Consider the following 22,066-nt stretch of genomic DNA (forward strand, 5'->3'; position numbering starts at 1 on the left):
GATGTTAGAGAGTTGTTAGATAGTTAGATAGTATTTACATGGGGTCTCCTTCTCACCCCCAGTTTTCCTTTAGTGAATAAATTGTGCCCTTCTGGCAAGCTATTGAAATGCTATGTATAAAGGACTTTGAACACTTTAGGAAATTAAGTGGCCCCACATAGATTATTCTTTTCATAATCAAGTGAGTCTCAGTTAGAATTTCAGAGTTCTAAATGTGGGTATTACACGCACTTTTTAATTTCATGTTTTCATGTGGAATTCCACTTAGCCTTCTAATCAGATGTGGTGAGTTCTAAATTTGAAACACACACAGGATTACTTTAATTATAAATCTGATACACTGTTCAGTCACATTGGTTCCATATGGCAGTGGTTTTGGAGGAGAGCCAGAGAGCAAACTGGTAAGGAGGGTTTCGTTCTGTGGGTACTGTGTTGCTGGCGGAGTTTTCAGTCTGGGTTTATCATCCTGGAGAGTACAGTAGTGCATTACAGTTCTTGGTATGAACTGGATGGAGCCTTATTTCTTTTTCTCTCTCTTAATGTGCTTCAGGAGCAGTAGGTGCTTGAGTGTTGGCCTACTCTTGGGCTTTTGTTTTGCAGGAAGGATTCTGAAAGGATGTTGAGGAGGGGGACAGGAAAAGTGGATCAGAGGATGAAATGTGACCACAGCCACAGGGGCAGGAATTTAGGAGGAAGAGCAGAAGTGATCCAGGAGGGTTTTGAAGAAGATGCTTTTAGAGTTGAAATGTTTCTCATGAGTGTGTCCTTTTAAAAAACAAAAAACAAAACCCCCAAAACCTTGTGTCACAGTGTAGCCCGGTGGCAGTGGCTTCAAATTCAAATGTGATTTTGCATTTGCAAATTCCTCTGCATCAGGTTTTTGAGTGCCAAGAATATAGTGGTGTGTACTGCCAGACCTTGAGTATTACTAAGAGATGTCCTAAGGTCTCAAGGTGGATACTGGTCAGCTACGTAAAGAGAGTCTAGATTACTCTGGGGAAAAAAGTTGTAAAAATCTGAAGTGTGGGAACAGTTTAGGTTCTTAGAAAATCTTACGTTTCCTATGGTGAATGTACAACTTCTAGTTTGTTATGTAATCCATTGGTACATGCCAGAATTGCCTCAGTTCTTTCTTTTATAGTAAGGGAACTGAGGCTTAAGCCAGAGTTTCCTCTGACTGAGTTCATCAGATTATATTGTATAGATTTAAATGTCTTGAACCAGAGATAGCCCAGTGGGCAAAAGAAACTTGGCTATTGGAAGCTCTGAGCCTGAAGACTTGAGCTGGACAGATTTGATTGAGATGGCCTACACTGTGTTGATCATCCTAGCCTTCATCTTGTGGTTCTCCTTGATCCTCTTGCCTCTGTCTCCTGAGTGATATAGGTTTACATCCCCAAATCCAGCTTGCACGTGGACCTTTTTTCTTCCATATTTATTTATTTTGATGGGGGAGGTGTGCAATAGCACGTGTGTGGGGGTCAAAGGACAACTTGGGAGAGTTGTGAGGAAGCTAAGGACAAAATTAGGTCCTCAGATTTGGCAGCAAGGGCTTTTACCAGCTGAGCCATTTTGTTGGCCCCATGCATAGATTCTTTTTCAAATTATTACTGCATTTATTTATTTATTTATTTATTTATTTATTTATTTATTTATTTGTATGAATGTGTATGTGCACGTGCATGTGTGCTTGCATAATGCCATAGTACAGCATTGGGGGTAAGGTGGGAACTTTGGTCGTTGGTTCTCCCTTTCCACCAGAAGAGTCAACTCAGGACATCAGAATTGGTGACAAGGTCCTTTATTCACAGAGCCACCTCACAGCACTGCATAGATTCTTGATTGCATTTATTAGCCTCATTCACAGTGTCTCTATTTGTATGTCATATTGAATTCAGTAAAAAGAAAAATAGTGAATGTAGATCTCTTCGGTCATACTCATTAACTATGGGATCTAGAGTAAGTTGATTTTGTTTTCTTTGTAAAGTGAGGGTTAAGTGAAATAAAATTTAAAGATTTCTCAAAATACCCTGGCTTAATGGACATTTTGCTGGTTCACAGATTGTACGTTGTCAGAACCAGCCATTGCTGTGTCCAAGTCATTTTACCATCAGCTGTGCATAGCCACTCAATAGCAAGTCCAAGTATCCGCAGCTACTGTGTTTTTAGAATTAATTGTCTTTTATTCATTTGTCATTGATCACACAAATAACACCTTTGTGAGTATTTTGTACTGGAATCTATATTAGTAAGTATAGGCATTTATGTAGTTAATTTTTTTTTTTTCGAGACAGGGTTTCTCTGTATAACCCTGGCTGTCCTGGAACTCACTTTGTAGACCAGGCTGGCCTCGAAGTCAGAAATCCACCTGCCTCTGCCTCCCAAGTCCTGAGATTAAAGGTGTGTACCACCATGCCCAGCTAGTTAATTCTTTAGACAGTAAATGATGAAACTAAATTGATAATTTATAGATAAAGCTGAGTATCTATTATCTGAGTTTAAAAAACAATAAAAACTTTAGAAGAATAAAGTTATGGATAATCAAAATAATAAGAGGATTTTGATGATGAGAGTTTTTCTTCCTGTGTTTGTCTATATTTCTGTGGTAGTAAGTTGAAACTAAGGGAAAGTTTTCCTCTGGAGAATTTTGTTTTTTTCTGCCAGTTAAAAATCTGAAATAAGCCGGGCGTGGTGGCGCACGCCTTTAATCCCAGCACTCGGGAGGCAGAGGCAGGCGGATTTCTGAGTTCGAGGCCAGCCTGGTCTACAAAGTGAGTGCCAGGACAGCCAGGGCTACACAGAGAAACCCTGTCTCGAAAAAAAAAAAAAAAACCAAAAAAAAAAAAAAAAAATCTGAAATAATTGGAAAGACATATTACACAAGTTTTAGAATGAGATAGCAGATTTTTGTTTGACAAAAGTTAGGGCATACTGCCAGGTGTGGAAGGACATGCATATAATTCCAGAAGTCAAATGAATCTCTGAGTTTAAGCCCAGCCTGGTCTCTACAGCAGGTTATAGCCAGGACTACTACAGATAGACCCTGTAACCCCCTCCTCACCCCAAAAAGGTTAAGGGCTGGAGAGATGGCTCAATGGTTAAGAGCAATCACATGGTGGCTCGCAACCATCTGTAATGGGATCTTATGCACTCTTCTGATGTGTATCTTCAGACAGCTACAGTGTCTTTTTTTTTTTTTTAAAGTCTATTATTTAGGGCCCGGCCAGATGGCTCAGTGGGCAAAGGAGCTTGCTGCCAGGCCGACATCCTAAGTTTGAGTCCTGGAACCCACATGATAGAGGGAACTGATTTTCACAAGTTGTCCCCTGACCTCCACATGCACACCATGACAGGAGCTCGAGATGGTACACACACACACTCATTGTTTTTCTTTGATTAAAAAATGTTGTTGTTGTTTTTTTGTTTTTGTTTTTTGTTGTTGTTTTTTTCAAAGACAGGATCTGGTTATGTAGCACTGGCTAGCCTGGAACTTAGAAATCCACGTGCTTCTGCCTCCCCAAGTGTGAACCACAACACTTAGCCTATTTATTATCTTTGAGATCGAGTAGCATTTAGTCTAGACTGCCCTTCCTTCACCTCCCAAATGCTTGGAATACAAGTGTATACTATGCCATACTGTGCACCCCACCCTGCTGTTTGTTTTGAAATATGGTCTTATTGTGTAATCCAGCTCCGTGTCAAACTCGGAACCTAGCATCCCAAGAGGAGCCGTTCACATGTGCCAGATATGGCTTGGATATTTGCTTTAGTTCATCTCTGGATTAGGGATAATTTTTCTCATTGGGGAACAACTCATTTTAATTTTTATGAAGTGTTCAATCTTCATTAAGATTCCATGCTTATTGATTAGAGTTTAGATTGTTTGTTTGTTTGTTTTGGTTTTGATATTGGTTTTTTGAGAGAAGGTTTCTCTGTGTAGCCCTGGCTGTCCTGGAACTCACTCTGTAGACTAGGCTGGTCTTGAACTCAGAGATCCACCTGTTTCTGCCTCCCAAATGCCAGGATTAAAGGTGTTCACCACCTCCTGGTTACATAGAATTTTTTAATATTTTTTTAAAAGAATTATTTATTTTATGTATGTAAGTACATTGTAGCTGTCTTAAGACACGCCAGAAAAGGGTGAACCATCTCTCCAGCCCCACGTAGAATTTTTTTTTTTTCAAGACAGGGTTTCTCTGTGTAGCCCTGGCTGTCCTGGAACTCACTCTGTAGACCAGGCTGGCCTCGAACTTAGAAATTCGCCTGCCTCTGCCTCCCAAGTGATAGGATTAAAGGCTTGCACCACCACGCCCAGTCCCACATAGAATTTTTAAAAAAGACTTTGAGATTATAATATAACTACACTTTTCCCTTCCCTTTTCTCCCTCCTAGTCTTCCCACATATCCCTCTCTGTTGTCTTTCTAATTCATGGCCCTTTTTCATTAATTGTTACGACATATACACACACACACACACATACATATATATGTTTCTTTACATACATTTTTAATGTAAAACTTTGCAAATACCGTGGTCAGCTAGTTTGACACAGCCTATCTTGTACAATACTTTGCTTTAGCAGCCTCTACTTCACAGAAGTGAAACTTAAAGTGTGAGCTTTTGTAAAGGTGTAGTGAATGGCAGGAAAGAACTGTGTCTCAGATGTCCCTGTTCTAGAAAGTAACGGCAGGAAATGTGAAATGCAGATGCAGGTGCAGGTGGTGGGACAGGCTCAGGAAATGAACCACAGCCTGAGGGCATGTCTGCTGAGGTGGCTTCAAAGGGGGTTCCCTGTTAACTACTCTGTGGTCATTAATTTAAAATTAAGTAAAGCCAATATTTAAGAAATAAACAGTTATTTTATAATTATAAAACACCAGTTCTATCACATCTGATAGTCTTTTGTCTTTAAAGTACAGCTGTGATTGTGTGGAGGACAGAAACTAAAGATGCTGGTTCATTAGTGGGTTTTTTTTGTTTCTTGTTTTGTTTTTGTTTTTTGTTTTAAAGATTTATTTATTATTATATGTAAGTACACTGTAGCTGTCTTTAGACATACCGGAGGAGGGCGTCAGATCTCATTATGGGTGGTTGTGAGCCACCATGTGGTTGCTGGGATTTGAACTCAGGACCTTCCGAAGAGCAGTTAGTGCTCTTGCCCGCTGCGCCATCTCTCCAACTCCCCCCCCCCCTTTTTTTTTGAGACAGGGTTTCTCTGTGTAGCCCTGGCTGTCCTGGAACTCACTCTGTAGACCAGGCTGGCCTCTGCCTCCCAAGTGCTGGGATCAAAGGCCTGCGCCACCACCGCCCAGCTCCTTAGTGGGTTGTTTGTTGGTTTCTAGATACATGGTCTCACTACATAGCTCATGTTAGGCTGGCCTGGAACTCTATGTAGAACAGTTTAACATGAAACTCACAGAGATCTGCCTGACTCTGCCTTCCAAGTTTTGGGATTAAAGGCATTCTCCACTATTCCCGACTTTTTTTTTTAATATTTATTTTTATGTATATTTGTGTTTTGCCTGCACACCATTTGTATATTGGCTCTTGGAGGCCAGAAAAAAGCCCTGTACCCCCTGGGACTTATTGATGCTTATGAACCCACCATGTGGCTGCTGGGAATTGAACCCTAGTCCTTTGGAAGAGCAGCCAGTGCTCTTAGTCACTGAGCCATCTCTTCAGCCCTGCCTGATTATGTTTAACTTGTTTGTTTGTATGTTTGAGTAGGGTCTTCCTATGTAGCACTGGCTGTCCTGGTACTCCCTATATATACCAGGCTGGCCTTGAACTCACAGATACTCTCCTGCCTCTGCTTCCAGACTCCTGGGATTGAAGGAGTGCTGTTGGCACAGACTATGTTTAACTTTTTAAAAAATATTTTATGTGTAGATATGTTTTGTCTGTGTGCCACTTGCATGTTGTTGTTGCTCTCAAAGGCCAGAAGATGTCATATTTCCTGAACCAGAGTCAAAGACACTTGTGAGCCAGTATAATGATACTAGAAATTTAACCTGGATCCTCTGGAAGAGCAGCCAGTGCTCTTAACTCCTGAGCCATCTGTCCATTCAGGCTATGATGTTTGTACTTTTAAGAGATCTCTATTTTCTGAAGTACTTGAACATTTTACATTCACACTAGCAGAATATGATAGTTCTTTTTCTCTCTCTCTACCTTTCCCTTTTCTCCCTTTTCTTCCTCTCCCTCCATCCCCTTCCTCTCTCTGCAGGTCTAGTGAATGGAAAGATGTCACTTAGTCTGTTTCTATGTATCTTCCTTCTAGTACTAATGCTGAGTATTTTTCTGTGTGGGTTATTTTTCCTTTTATGTATTTGGAGATACACCAATTAAGATCCTAACTTGTTTTCAAAATTATCTTTTTCTTCTTTAGTTTTGTTTTGTTTTGTTTTGTTTGTTCCACCTTATTAGGGTTTAGAGGGGCTAGACCTACTGAAGATCAAACTTGCATATGCCAGTCCAGCGCTCTAATGCTGAGATATATATCAAGACCTTTTGTTTTTGATATGAGTTCTTGTCAAGTTCAGGGTGACTGTGAACATACTCTATGCAGGTCTTGAATTTATGATCTCCGTTTCTTAATAAAGTAGTTAGAATTGATTACAGGACTATTCTACCAGACTTTTCTTTTCCTATTTAAAAAAAAATTACCTTATTTATTTATTTATTTAGTAGGGTCTGACTGTTTTGTCCTGGTTGGCCTGGAACTATCTCTTTAGACTAGGCTAGCCTCAAACTTTCAGCATTTCTCCTGCCTTGATCTCTAAAGTGCTGGGGTTATAGCCATTCAGTACCATGCCCAACAACTAAGCCATACTTTAAAAATGATATTTTTTGTTTTAAATTATGTGTGCTTGTGTCTGTACACATGACTGGAGGTGCCTGAGGAAGATAGAAAAGGGTTTCAAATTCTCCCCAAATCCTTCCCATGCTGCAGTTACAAGCTGTTGTGAGCTGCCTGTTGTTGGTCCTGGGAATTGACATTGAACCCTCCTAAAAGAACAGCACATTCTCTTAACTCTGAGTCAGCTCTCCAGCCCCACTATACGCTGTTGAGGGGTTTGGGTTTTTTTTTTGTTTTGTTTTTGGGGGGGAGAATTTTCGAGGGTTTCTCTGTGTAGCCTTGGCTGTCCTGGAACTCACTTTGTAGACCAGGCTGGCCTCGAAGTCAGAAATCCGCCTGTCTCTGCCTCCCGAGTGCTGGGATTAAAGGCGTGAGCCACCACACCCGGCTAAGGGTTTTTATTTTGTTTTGTTTTGAGACATGGTCTCACTACGTAGACCAGGCTGGTTTTGAACTCAAAAGAAATCTGCTTGCCTCTGCTACCCTAGTGTAGCATGTGCCATCACACCAGACCTTCTAATCTTCTAAGCCATTTTTTTTACTGATTCTGTGGTAAATAGCATTTTCTTGATTTAATTTTGGGATTGCTCATTTCCAGTGCATAATAGGCTAAGTCCAAGTTTCATTTATTCTATGCTAGAATAAATGTTTGATCAGTATGATGCTTACCATTGTATTAGTTGGTTAATCATTTTACCTCAATTAGCCACATTGTATATCTTGGGCTAGTTGTGGTTATTTTAGGCATGTTCATGCTCATGTTCATGACATGTTAGTCTACCTAACAGAAGTATTTAATTTGATTTAGTATCTCAATGTAATGCCTTTAGTTTCATCAAAATAATATTTAATAGATGATAAGTATAGTTGATGAAGGAAAACTCCCTTTGTTTTGTTTTAGGTTATGAATAACTGCTGTAGGTGGTTGTATAAAATGAGTAACCTTGAAAGCACAACCTCCAGTGTTGTTTGTGTACTTGATTTTGTTCGCCATGTTTGCCTGGCAGTGAAGTAGAGACTTTAAACTGGTTTATTTCATTCATTTTCTCTGAATTATAAGATCAACCATTGACCTTCTTAAAATTTGAGTTTTTGGTGTTACTTATTTCTAAAACTTAAAATATTTTTCAGGGTCAGTTAAATGAAAGCATGGACCATGGGGGAGTTGGACCATATGAACTGTAAGTGTGTATGGAAGACTTCCACTGTGCTGTTTCTTTCAAGTAGGTTGTACCTGTCCATAGCCTCAGCGCTTTAATAATCTGTGTATAAAATCACTTATCCAGTTTCTGAGTAGAACATGAGAATTTTAATATTCTGTATGTAGAAAAAGATGAAATATGAATACGAGTTTAAGTTAGTAGGAAGTTTTATTCATTTAATACAGAAAACTGTATAACTTCTTCGTATTGAAAATTATTGTTAGTGTTCCCAAAATACTTGAATACATCATTCAGACAGAGAGATTAATGCAATTTTAAGTCATGTTGACTGAGTTCTGTTAGGTGGGTTTGTGATTCATCTGCTCCTTATCCACCCACCAGTGAAGAGCATGACAAGAGATAGGGAAGGCCAGCTACTTACCTAAGGAGTGTGTATGTGACAGACACACTCCATTCCTTTTTTGGAATCTTTAAGCTAGTAACTTGGAAAAGTCAGACATGGGAAGAAATGCAGATATATTTTATTATCAAGAAATTTTAAACAAAACAAATCTGGGTGTGGCGTTAAGTGCCTTACTCGTTACACTCAGGAGGCTGAGGCAGGAGGATGACTTTGAGGCCAACCTGGGTTACCTAATCAGTTTGAGATAGGCCTGGGCTGTTTAACAACTAATTGAGTCATGTCTGAAGGATCCTAGATCTTCTGCTAAAGTTGCCCAATGTTGGGTAATAACTAATCTTGTGGACATTTTGAATGAACAAAATTTGAGTTAGTTTACTTTGTCAGCTTAGTAAACATGTTCTAATTTTCTTAGGTTGGGGCTATTTGGCATTTTTTTTTTAAAGAATTGTTTATTTATTTAATGTATATGAGGACACTGTCACTGGTCTTGAGACACACCAGATGAGGACATCAGATTCCATTACCGATGGTTATGAGCCACCATGTGATTGCTGGAAATTAAACTTAGGATCTCTGGAAGAGCAGTCAGTGCTCTTCACTGTTGAGCCATCTCTCCAGCCCTGGTGCTTGATATTTAAGAAAATAAGTAATTCTGAGCAAGCAGGTAAACAGTTCCTAGTCTGCCTTGATCTTGACCCAGTTATATCATTGTCTCAATCGTCAGGTGACTTAGATCACAGATACCAAATTTACCATTGCGTACTTTTCTTCTTTTACCTACCTGTATCCATTTCTCTTTCTTTTCTAACAATGTGCTGGATATCCTTAAACATTTTGCAAATTCACTTTTGGTTTTGCTTTTCTTCCCAGTGGCATGGAACATTGTGAGAAATTTGAAATCTCAGAAACTAGTGTGAACAGAGGGCCAGAAAAAATCAGACCAGAATGTTTTGAGCTACTTCGGGTACTTGGTAAAGGGGGCTATGGAAAGGTAGGACATGTTTTAAATGGTTATCTTTGACTGGGGTGACTGGTTTTTACACACTGGTTCCGTTGATCAATGTAGGATCTGACCATGACTCATGATTTCAGGGCTAGAAGTTCAGTTCCCCTTCCTTCTCGACCACTACACATAGGCATAATGGAAACCCTCAGTGTTTATTGAATAAGTAAACAGGTAGTGTGCCAGGTTAGCTCTGCTATTAGAGGACTGTTTGTTTTCTTTGGCCCAATGGGACCTTATACAGGATTCCCCTTTAATTATAGGTACGCCACACCTCACTTCATGTATGTGAAATGATGTGTTACCGAGGCTTGAATCTGAATGTGTGTGTGTGTTTTTTTTTTTTAACTTGCAGTATCTAAGAAAAAATAGTCACGAACGCGGAAAGGAGTTTCATAGTTTTGCCCTGGGCTTTATAATTGAAGATCTTATTTTTATGTGTTTTGCCCAAGATAACTCATAATAAATAATAAATAAGAGAAATTCACTTCTCTCTCTCTCTCTCTTTTTTTTTTTTTTTTTTTTTGGTGTTTTTGAGACAGGGTTTCTCTGTAGCCCTGGCTGTCCTGGAACTCACTTTGTAGACTAGGCTGGCCTCGAACTCAGAAATCTTCCTGCCTCTGCCTCCCAAGTGCTGGGATTAAAGGTGTGCGCCACCATGCCCAGCTCTGGAATATGTTCTAATCATCCTGAATATGTAACAGTTTGAATCTTACATATGTTAGTTGTTAATTATAAGTGTTGGATAAGAAGCTATCTCAGTGGAGTGAGTAAAAATATCTGTCAGTTATTGACACTGTTATGTGAAATAATAACAGTTTACCCCTGGAATCAATTTATATAGAAAACTAAAAATTTGTTATTCAAGGTTGGGGGCACCGATAGTTTGTGCTAGGTGAACTAGGATTTTGAGTGCTGTTTAGTTGGGTGTTTCCATACACTGCCATCAGGTGGCAGCAAACCACAGAAGGGCCCACGTTTCACAGATTTCCCTAATCCTAAAATGTGGCCTCTACTAATAGACCATTTTTGTGCACAGTCCTTTGTGGTGCTCTTTTTATAGTATAAACAACAGTATCACAGGTTTCTTACAAATGGGGATTAGGGAAGATGACCTGCGCTTTGGCTTTTGATAACATGCAAACACTCATTTCTTTGTCTAGGTTTTTCAAGTACGAAAAGTAACAGGAGCAAATACTGGGAAGATATTTGCCATGAAGGTGCTTAAAAAGGTGACTCCCCCCCCCCTTCACTCTATGCTATATCTTAATTGCTATAAAATCTGTCTGTCAGTGCTGTGGTTTTAACCCAGAAGTAGAATGCATGTTTAGTATATATGAGATCCAGGGTTTAATCTTCCCAGAAAAGGAAAAGTACTTATAACAATTCTCCTTATAGAATGGGAACTATATTGTGAGGTGTATTTTGTTTTATTTCTGGTGAGGGTAGAAAGGAAAGCACTTTCTGTTGTGAACACTGAACTCTCAGCTTCTGATTTCCATATTCTAAATGTTAAGCATATTATTACTGCTTTTAATACAGCAGTTCTAGTAACTATTAAACTAGTTAAGAATTTAATTTCTTTGACTCCTAACTCACCTTTTTTCTATCTTGCCCTTTTGGCTCATTTTTATTGATTCTTTTATTGTGCTCTCTAGTGGTTTTTGTTTTATTTTGTTTTGTTTTGTTTTTTTTTTTTTTTTTGAGTCAGGGTCTCATATAACCAAGACTGGCCCATCAACTGGCCCTCTTGTGTCATCTCTGGCTGATCACAGTTTCTTCCTTTACAAACAGAAAGGGAGAGAGAAGGGGCAAGGTGCAGTGTGCAGTTCGTACTACCCTGCTTTAAGCTCTGGGCAGACTGAGCTACCAGCCACCGCCCTGGATCTGCGGATAAAAGACACACACACACACACACACACACACACACACACATACACACAGGGATCGTTTTTAACCTGCCTTCTGGCTCAGCGGCTGGGCTTCTCTAAACCTGTGCAGCTAGCGTGCCTTTTCCTTTATTCCTGGTTCAATACTCTAAATCTACCCTTAGCTTAGTTGCCCAGTTACCTTCTCCTTGCTCAACACCTTGCATCTGCCCTCAGCCTAGTTGTGTTTCTAATCTCCCAATTGGGGAAGGGGTCACATGGCTGGTGACTCTCTCTCCCTCTGAAGCATGGTGAATCAGGAGTTTTCTTTAGTGAACTCTTTGACAGTTTCCTCTCCGCTGCCCTGGCCTACTGGAATTGCAGTTAGTTGATTTTGGATCCTGGGCTGATGATCTGATTTTCTTAGCTCCCATTAGCTGTAGCTTTTATTGTTTGTTTGCTTCCTTTTACTAGTGTTTTTACAAATGACTTTAAAAGAAAAAACAAGAAGTTAACTTGCTGGGTGTGATGGCTCAGGCCTTTAATTCCAGTACTTAAGAGGCAGATTCAGGTGGATCTCTGTCAATTTTGAGGCTAAAGTAGTGATACAGTGAACTTCAGGACAGACAGGGCTACTACACAGCGAGACCTGTCTCAAAAAAACCCCAAAACCAACCAACCAAAACCCCTAAAATTTATGTATCTTAGTGAGTATCATGTTGTCTTAAAATTTTTTTTTATTATATTTAAAAATTCTTGTCTGTTTGTGTGGGCCAAAGGTCAACTTTTGGAAGTTAGTTTCCTCCTTGTACCATGTGGGTCCTGAGGCTCGGTGGCAGTCGGTGGCAGTCTCCTTTACCTGCTGAGCCATCTCACCCGCCCTCCTTGTCCTCATGTGCACAGATGTATTGTAATTCAAGTCAGGTTAAACTTACTTCTTCAGACATCTGGTGTTTTAATTCTAACCCCTAAGTGAGATGACAGTAGGCTTCTTTAAAGTGTTTTTGTTTTGATTCTTCTTACATCATGGAGGCAGATGACCCATCTTCCAGACCTTTTTGTCAGATTTATCAGATTTTATTCCTTATGGGAATGGTCCTATTGGTTATTTACTCAGAATATTGAGGGAAAGACTCTTAGTAACCATCTTTTGAAGCAAGCTACTTTAATCTTGCTCACTCAGCTACATCATAAATTTTAGAGACTTTGCCAAAAGTTTTGTGACTCACAAGGCTACCTGTGCCTGTGTTCCTCCTTTAAACAAGGTATTTACCTTGTATTGTGCACAGTGTTTAATACATAGTGTGCAGATAACATGCTGGATGCGAACATTCTTCATTTAGGTGAAATATATTCTCTGTTTCTAATTTTCTTGCTCTGTCATTCAAGAGAACAATGAATAAGCTTATTTTTAATATTACTTAGCCACCCTCTAGTCAAAACCCTTTTTCCATTAAACCTATAGATAGATAGATAGATAGATAGATAGATAGATAGTTAGATATATAGATAGATATGGCTTCACGTAGCTATAGTCTCTGTGTTTTTTCTTCAGACTCACTAATATTTAAGTTTTCTTCCCCTTGTGTCCAGACTTCATTATTCTGGGTATTGTCATTGCTTTTGTATTACCTAACTAATCAAGGTAACAGCTCCGTCAGTTTCCATTTCCATTCTTCTTAGTGTCTTTACTTTATTCTAATTAATGTAGTCTGTAATTGATTCACTCGTTACCCCACTGAACTTATATTTAGTGAGATGCTAATCTGAATCAGCTTGTTTCTTTATGTTCCTATCACCCACTGAGCATTTTTTGGCAGAAATTGCACAAATTTATAGATTGCTTTTGGGAAAAATTGAGAAACTCCATTTTATTACTTGCTTAGATTCCAAGTGTTCCAACAACGTTTTGTCATCAGTCTGTACAAATCCTTCTGTTCTCTTAGCTGCTCTGCTCTGTTCCTCTCTGCCCTTCTTCTTGCTCAGCCAATACCATCCCCTCTGGTCCACCTTGTGAGACACCTTGATTTCTTTCGGCTGCCCTTTCTATTCCCTATCCAGCACTGTCTTACCTGCATCTTTTACTCAGTGAACTGTGTGCTTTTCTGGAGCTAACTGCTCTGTTTTAGATCCTGTTCCTTTCTACCTGTTTGGGTACTTTACTCTGTTATTTAATCACTCTTGTTCAGTTCTCTCTCCTGGCTTCTTTTTTTTTTTTCTTCCCATAAACAGTTTTATTATTTGTGTATGTCTGGGCACGTGTCCATGCATCACACCTCAATGTGAGTGAATGTCAGAGGACAGTATTTGGGAATCCGTTTTCTTCTTTCATCTTGTTTCTTCCACAGTGTGTAATCTAGGCTGCCTGCCTGCAAGCTTCCTGACAGCTCTCCTATTGAAGACCTCCCTTCTTGTAGTAGGAGTGCTAGAATTGCAAATGTACATGGCAGATGTCAAGAGTTTGTTAAGTTGCTCTGGCTATTACCATCCTGCTTTAGGCTCCTCAGTTCTGGGATTACAGGTCTATGTCAACATGTGCAGCTTCCCATCACTTCTTTCTTTAAAGAAATTCAAGTCTGTTACCTGTTTAAGGAAAACCTTCCTTAACTCAAGATCTCCTTTTGCATCTTCAGAACTTGACTTGAGAAGTAACGTCCACATTACCTACCACCTCTGCTCTTTTTCTTCTTCTTCTTTTTCTCATTTATTTGGGGTGTGTGTATATTCCATATGTGTGTGTGTGTGTGTGTGTGTGTGTGTGTGTAGCTAAGAGGAGAAATTGCAGGAACTGATTCTCTCTCTCTACCATTTTAGGTCACAGGCTGGACAGCAGCTGTGTTTAACTGCTGAGCCTTCCCACTAGCTCCGCCTGTGCTTTTTCAAGTTGTGTTTTTGCTTTCACTTGTTCCTGGATCATCACTGATTTTCTAGATGCTAAATCCAATAGTCTTTACTTAGAGACTTAATTTACCACAGATCTTTTGTTTTTTGTTTTTTTTTTAGGATTTATTTATTTGTATTTTACATGTATGAATGTTTGCCTGTATGTAGTATGTTTGTGCATAACATGCATGCCTGGTGTGTGTCTGTGAGCTGCAGTGGGAGTGCTGTGTGTGTCTGTGAGCTGCAGTGGGAGTGCTGGGAGCCAAACCTGGGTCCTCTGCAACAGTAGCAAGCAGGTGCTCTTAGGCACTCAGCCATCTTTCCAGCCACCTGACCACAGCATTTTGTTTTCTCCTTTTTTCTTTTTTTCTTTTAAAGAGTTATTTATTTTATGTATATGAGTACACTATAGCTGTCTTTAGACATACCAGAAGAGGACATCGGATCCCTTTATGGATACTTGTGAGCCATCACGTGGTTGCTGGGAATTGAACTCAGGACCTTCAAAAGAGCAGTCAGTGCTCCTAACCGCTGAGCCATCTCTCCAGCCGTTGTTTTTGTTTGTTTGTTTGTTTGTTTGTTTTTGTTTTTGTTTTTTTTTTAAACTAAAAGAAAAAAAAAAAAAAGACAGTGTCTCACTATGCAGCTCTGGCTGACCTGGACCTCTCTGTATAGATCAGGCTGACCTCACACTGGAAGATCTCCACCTGCCTCTACCTCCTGAGTGCTGGGATTTAAGGTATATACCACCAGGCCCAGGGATGTGGTATCTTCTCTCATCCTCTGCTTTACTACCCTTAGACACAGTAGAGTATTTTACTTAACTGGGAGTTGCCGGTTTCTCAGCAAGCCTGGACAGTAAGCTCTTGAGATCTACCTGTCTCTGCTTCTCAGTGCTGGAGTTAAAGACACACAGCCATGTGCAGCTCTTTATGTGGGTGTGGGGAATTTGAACTCAGCTCCTCGGGTTCTCATGTTTGCAGAGCTATTGCTGTGACAGTCATCTCCTCAGGGCCACACTGTGACGTTTTGCTGTAGTTTATCTATTCTTCTCTGCTGCCACATATGTATGATTCCCCCTAAATTCTGATGTCTGTTCAGTTTTTAAGAGGAATTGTAAGCCGGGTGTGGTGGCGCACGCCTTTAATCCTAGCACTCGGGAGGCAGAGGCAGGCGGATTTCTGAGTTCGAGGCCAGCCTGGTCTACAAAGTGAGTTCCAGGACAGCCAAGGCTATACAGAGAAACCCTGTCTCGAAAAAACCAAAAAAAAAAAAAAAAAAAAAAGAGGAATTGTTTTGTTCCACTTTTTGAAGAAAATATTTTATTATTTTATATGTGTAAGTATTTTGCCTGCACATGTCTGTGCATTTCTGGTACCCAGAGAGGCCTGAAGAGCATGACAGATCTCCTGGAACTGGAGTAACGGACAGTTTGAGCCACTGTGTTGGTGCTAGGAATTGAATCTGAGTCCTCTGGAAAAGCAGCTCTTAACTGCAGAGCCATCTTTCCAGCCCTGAATTGTTCATCTTTTGAGTTGGTTCATTTTTAACTTTCATTTAAAAGTGATTTATTTAATGTATATGGGTATTTTACTTGAATGTTTGTCTCTGCACCAATGCTAAACATCTCTATTTTGGTGAACATTCAATTGTTTTGTTTTGTTTTGTTTTGTTGAGACAGGGTTTTTTTTGTATAGCCCTGACTGCCCTGGAACTCACTCTGTAGACCAGGCTGGCTTCGAACTCAGAAATCCGCCTGCTTCTGCCTCCGAAGTGCTGAAGATTAAAGGCATACGCCACCACTGCCAGGCTGAACATTCAATTTTTTTTTTTCTTTCGTTTTTTGGATTTTTTGAGACAGAGTTTTTCTGTATAGCCCTGGCTGTCCTGGAACTCACTCTGTAGACCAGGCTGGCCTCGAACTCAGAAATCCACCTGCCTCTGCCTCCCAAGTGCTGGGATTAAAGGTGTGTACTGCCTGGCAAGCCATTTCTTACTCTTTTAAAAATTTGTCTTTTATGAAAGAGTCTAAATCCGTTATTTGACTCATAACCACCTGCAGTTTCAAACTCAAAAGGGATTTGATGCTTCTGGCCTCTGAGAATACCTGCACTTACTTGCACGCACCCCTACACACATACACACACTTAAAAGAGAAATTTTTATTTTATTTTTGAAACATGTAGTCCTGGCTGCCCTGAAAACTCACTCTGTAGATAGACTGGCCTTGAACTCAAAGAGATCTGCCTGCCTCTACCTCCCAATTTCTGAGATTAAAGGCTTGTACCACCATGCTGGACAAGAAAATTTTTCAAAAAAAAAAAAAAGGTAATGGTTTTTTTGCTTTGTTTTTTATTTTTAAAGAATCAAAGCCAGAAGTTGGGCATAGCAGTACAGACCTATAATCACAGCATTTAGGAAGCTAATACAGGATTTTAAGTTGAAGCCTACTCTGGCTTCAACTTAAAATCCAGTATGTACATTTTACTACATTCAATGTAAAATGTAGTAAAACCATTTCTCAAACCCAGGAAGACCTGGAGATGTGGCTTGGTTGATAGAATGCTTTTCTATCATGCAAAAAGCCCTGATTTGCTCTGGAACCCTTTGTGCATGTGTTGTGGCACACGCTTGCCAGTAACGTTAACTGGGGAGGTGCAGAGAAGAGGATCAGAAGTTCAAAGTCATTCTTGTCTACACAGTGAGTTTGAACTCAGCCTGGAATGCATGGTACCAAATTAAAAGAAAAGTCTAGGAAAACAAAAATAGAATTGGCACAAGGGACAGTGGCTTACCAAGCTGAAAAGGGCAGGACTACTTTGTTCAGGAATTCGAGACCAGTCTGGGCAATAAAAGAGTACCTTTTCTCAAAAAGGATTGACTAAGGAGTCAGTGAGCTGGGCATGGTATTCATGCTTATAACCTACCACTTCAGATGTATCACTCAAGGCCTGCTGGAGCGTCAGAGTGGGAGTCAACCTCAAAAGCCCCCAGACAGGGAAGAACCAGTCTACATTTCTCTTTCTCTGTGTTATCTGTTTCTATTATAATTCATTGTAGTTCTCAAATGCGGCTAATGAGAAGTCTGTTTTGTTTTTTAAATTAGTTTTTATTTGTTTTGTTTTAGAAATAGCATCTCCTACTTGTTGCTTAAGGTTGCCTAGAACTCACTGTATGTAGTTCAGCCTTAGCTCAAACTTCTAGAAGTTGTGCCTTAGCCTCTTGCATGCTGGGATTATAGGCTTGTACCACCACTATGGTGCAGGGGATTAAACTCAAGGCTTCCTGTATGTTAAACAAGAACTGCATCTGTTGAGCCATGTACCCAGCCCGAGTGCAGTTTAAAGTTACTAAGTGTCTTTCCTCCTGCTTCTGTGACAAATAATCAACAGAGCATTCTTATTTGTACGTTTGTTTTGTTTGTTTGTCTTTATGAAGTCCTGTCCATCCCGGAGCTTTCTGTGAAGACCAGGCTGGCCTTAAACTCTTAGAAATCCCCCTGCTTCTGCTGGGACTAAAGGTGTACCTACCAGGCTGGTCAGTTTGTGTAGTTCTGTAGTGCTTACTTTTATTTTACATTTCTGTCCTTGATTATATTTTATTCTTAGAGTATGTAAAGTTATTAACAGTCAGAAATTAAAATCACTATAATTGTAATAACTAATTTAAACAAGATGGTAGATGGCAAATCATTGAGATTCAACTCATCAAATATACTTAAAAGTTGAATTCTCTTATTATTTTTTTCTTTTTTTCTAACCATCAGCTTTGAGACTTTCTTAGTTGTATTTAATCTTGTAGATAGAAACCAGATATATGTTTGCTTGGATTTTCTCAATCAGGGTCTTATGGTGGTGTTCTGGTTGGCTTGGCATAAGCTGACCTAAAAATTTCAAGTACTGGAATCCTAGGCCTTTGTCATCATGCCCAGCTTAGGTCTGTACTCGCTCTTCATCCTTTGAGGAAATGGAGCACATGCTATGTGGACTGTAAGTGGTACAGCGCTTTATGTCTTCCTCTCACCTCGCCTTCTGAGGAATGTTGCTTATTCTTTCTATGGCTGTGTGTGTGTAGATTCTGTAGACTTCCAGCCAATATACCACATTCAGTTTGTTTCTAGTCTTTTAACCTTCGTAGATATTGTTACAGCTCATAATGTATGTAAGTGTCCCGTAATACTGGGGGCTTAACTACTGGAATAATTTCCTGGAACTTATGCTTAATGTGTCCAAACCTACATAATTTTGTCAAAATGCTTTTATTATTGTTGTTGTTGTTATTATTGCTATCAAGATCTATTATTATTATTATTATTATTATTATTATTATTGCTATCAAGATCTTATATAGTTTAGACTTACCTCAAACTTATTAATTACCATAACTGGCCCTGAACTCCTGATCTTCCTGCCTCTGTCTCTTTCAGGTGCTGGAATTACAGGAATGTGCCTTCACATTGGTCTTTCATTAATTCTTAAAACTAGTCAGGCTACAAGCACAGATGACGAATCTTTGACCTAATTTTTATTTATCTTCATTTTCTTAATTGTAAGGCAATTTCCCTAGGTTCTTGTACTGGGCACCTGCTTTTTCTCACTTCTTCCCTAAACATCTCAGTTGCATTCAAAGCTGAGTACACATTCAGGACACTCTTCTCAGTAGGTCACTGGACTTTCAGCACCTCTCCCTGGATGTACAGCTTCCCATTTCTTAGCCTCTGCCTCCTCCTCCAGCTGAATCTAACCACTCATTGCCTGGTGACCTTGTGGATGCCCTGGACACACCCCGTCCTGTCAGACCCCTTTTCCATGAAGTGCTTTTTAAACGCGCACATTTCACTTTAACTTGACAGTTTTGTTGTCGGGTCACTCAGGAAAGCATCTTGCCAGGCTGAGTGCACTTGCTGTGCTTACCCTTAGCATTCTGTTCTTGCTTTCATTGACATCTTTTCTCTTGATACTCTGGGCTACACGGACAGGATTCCTTATTTTATTTCTGCTCTCTTGGCCTAAGGTTGGAGGCACACTAAGGTCTCACCTGTTAGTGAATATATGCATAAACTTGATCTATTTACAGATGCCTAGAAAAACCTGTCTTGGTTTTCATTTACATATTTACTACAAAACCCGAGCAAATTTCGATATTTATAAACAGTGAGTAGCCTCCATTACCCTCACCCACCTCCGTTTCTGGTAGAAACTATTGTGTATTAGCCAGAAAAGCATAAAGTAGATTTTTCCAGTTACCATAGGATAAAAATGTTGACTATTTTGTTCTTATAGATCATCTCGTTTCCTTTAGGCAATGATAGTAAGAAATGCTAAGGACACAGCCCACACAAAAGCAGAGCGGAACATTCTGGAGGAAGTCAAGCACCCTTTCATTGTGGACCTGATTTATGCCTTTCAGACCGGTGGGAAGCTCTACCTCATCCTCGAGTATCTCAGTGGTTAGTACCTGCTGCCTTCCCACGCTCCTTCCCAAGGACATTGTGAACACGGCCAAAAACTGATGAATTCATCCAAGAAAGAACTTCACATGTGAACAAATGGTTCTTTTTACAGACAAATATGAAAGAAACTTGGAAGGTTTTCCTATCTGTAAAATTTTATTTAAAATCTCCTTGTGGGGCTGGTGAGGTGGCTCAGTGGGTAAGAGCACCCGACTGCTCTTCCAAAGGTCAGGAGTTCAAATCCCAGCAACCACATGGTGGCTCACAACCATCCGTAACAAGATCTGACTCCCTCTTCTGGAGTGTCTGAAGACAGCTACAGTGTACTTACATATAATAAATAAATCTTTAAAAAAATAAATAAATAAATAAAATCTCCTTGTAATCAAGTATTAACACAGTAATAAGCTGGGTTATCTACTGTAATCCACATACCCCATTAAATATTCTAAATGGAAATGCGGAGGTTTACTGAGAGTATTACAAGACACTGAATGGTTTTGAATTACATCTTTCAATCACATTTTCAAGGACCTGCTCCCTGCTGGGGATTTACGACTCCCTTTTATTTTTAATTTGTTTTGTTTGGTTTTTTGTTTGAGACAGGGTCTCATTCTGCACACCAGGCTGGCCTGGAGCTCACTGGGTAGCTGATGCCGCCTTTGAGTTCTAGCAGTCCTGCGAAGCCTCCTCAGTGTGCAAGTATGAACTACCACATGTGGTTCCTGAATCATCTACATCACAGATGTGCACACACACCTGGTATTTTCTGTCTTTCTTTTTCTTTTTTCTTTCTGACAAGATCTCTCTATATAGTTCTGGCTGTCCTGGAACTCGCTATGTAGACCAGGCTGACTTCGAACTCAGAGATCGGCCTGAGTGTTAACATTAAAGGCATGCGCCACCAGGCCTGGCATACCTGCACCAAGTTTCATAATACCTCTTATCATGGACCTGAAAGCTTCACAATTTCACTCTTTTTTTGTTAATGATGCTTATCTTGTGATTTTATTTTATAATTTCAGATATATATAGATTTTATGAGTAGTACAGGGCTCCTGCCTCACCTAGGTCCTCCAGTGTGGAATTCCTGCCCCTCACCTAGAGCCTCCACATCCTCTCATTGCATTTGCTCATCTTCCCATGTGTGAACATACATATGCACACATACATAATCAACATTTTTTGTACTATTCAAAGATTTATATAACTAAAACTCTAACATTTACTAAGTTCAAGGACATTTTCTTATGTAGCTAGTTATAATTAGGACATTAATATTAATATAATAATAACTTTTAGTTTTCTTTAATATAAAAGAGTTCCATAGTCTGTCTTTGTCACATTGACATGTTTTAAAATGTATATAACACAGTTTCTGTAGATTGTCATCAATTTGAGTTTCTCTGGTGTTTCTTTAGGATTGAGGTTATGCACTTTGACAGAGCTGTTCAAGTGACACTGTGTTCCTTCTCAGCGTTCAGAACAGGGGGTGCATAGTATTTAGATCTTTGCCCTGCTGCTCTTGATGTTCATTGTAGTCCCATGATGGCTGCGGGTTTTAGTAAGTGTCTCTTGAGATACTTTGGGATTACTTCAGAATCTCAGCTCATCAGGCTTTCAGGTCCAGGGTTGGCGTCCATTGCTTCCTAACTGTAACAGTTACCAGTGTTTGCCAAGTGGCTTTCTTCCTCACTCCTGCCACTTTGATTTATTACTGTACTTGGCATTCACTCTACTGCAATGAAGAGCTTTCCATTTTCCATTGAAAACCATATCTGTTTGTTTATTTACATCATTATGGGGTCCTGGATTTTACAGTACAATCAATCCTTTATTACTATTTACTTTGGTATTCAAATTATGTCAATGTCAAGTTCATTCAGTTAATATAAGGGTTCTGAAAAAAAGAAATGTCATATTCAGTAAAATTTAGGTGACTTAATTGTGTACTAACTTTTTTACATATGAGAAAAGTACTAGAGAGGCTTTAAACAAGACCTTTTAAACTTCAGGCCTAAAATCTATATATTTTTTAAATATGCAGATATAAAAGTTTTAATTTCAAGCCAATTTTAGTTCTTAAACTTAGTGTTTTAATAGAATAACAGTACCGCTAAAAATAGCTTCCTGGAGACTTTAAAACCCCAGTTTTTAGCAGCTTTTTGTTTTTGTTTTTTAATTTTTAAGAAGTCAATCTTACAAATAGAAGAAAGCACAGACTCATTAGAAGGACTGGCAGTAAAGATATTTATTCCTACTACGTTTCCTTTGTAGGAGGAGAACTGTTTATGCAGTTAGAAAGAGAGGGAATATTCATGGAAGACACAGCATGGTAAGTAAAGTTTTTGTGGCTGTTTGGATTCAGGTCATGATTCATGTAATTAAAAGGAAAACTACCTTCCCACTGTGGGCAGCCACATGATTCAGTAAG

General features: G+C 39.5%; 1 protein-coding gene across 4 annotated transcripts in view; it reads left to right on the forward strand.

The window, feature by feature from the left end:
- Window positions 1–22,066, forward strand: part of Rps6kb1 (ribosomal protein S6 kinase B1) — a 38,284-nt gene that overhangs the window by 1,385 nt on the left and 14,833 nt on the right. For all 4 annotated transcript variants that reach the window (XM_021176613.2, XM_085829707.1, XM_085829706.1 and 1 more), the window contains 5 exons: window positions 7,992–8,041; window positions 9,297–9,417; window positions 10,593–10,661; window positions 19,482–19,629; window positions 21,910–21,967. In XM_021176613.2, coding sequence (XP_021032272.1) covers window positions 7,992–8,041; window positions 9,297–9,417; window positions 10,593–10,661; window positions 19,482–19,629; window positions 21,910–21,967 — 446 coding nt within the window. The remainder of the gene's footprint in view (window positions 1–7,991; window positions 8,042–9,296; window positions 9,418–10,592; window positions 10,662–19,481; window positions 19,630–21,909; window positions 21,968–22,066) is intronic.

Source organism: Mus caroli, unplaced genomic scaffold, assembly GCF_978045245.1.
Source record: "Mus caroli unplaced genomic scaffold, Mus_caroli_1 scaffold_13, whole genome shotgun sequence".
In the NCBI taxonomy this organism is placed as follows: Eukaryota; Metazoa; Chordata; class Mammalia; order Rodentia; family Muridae; genus Mus; species Mus caroli.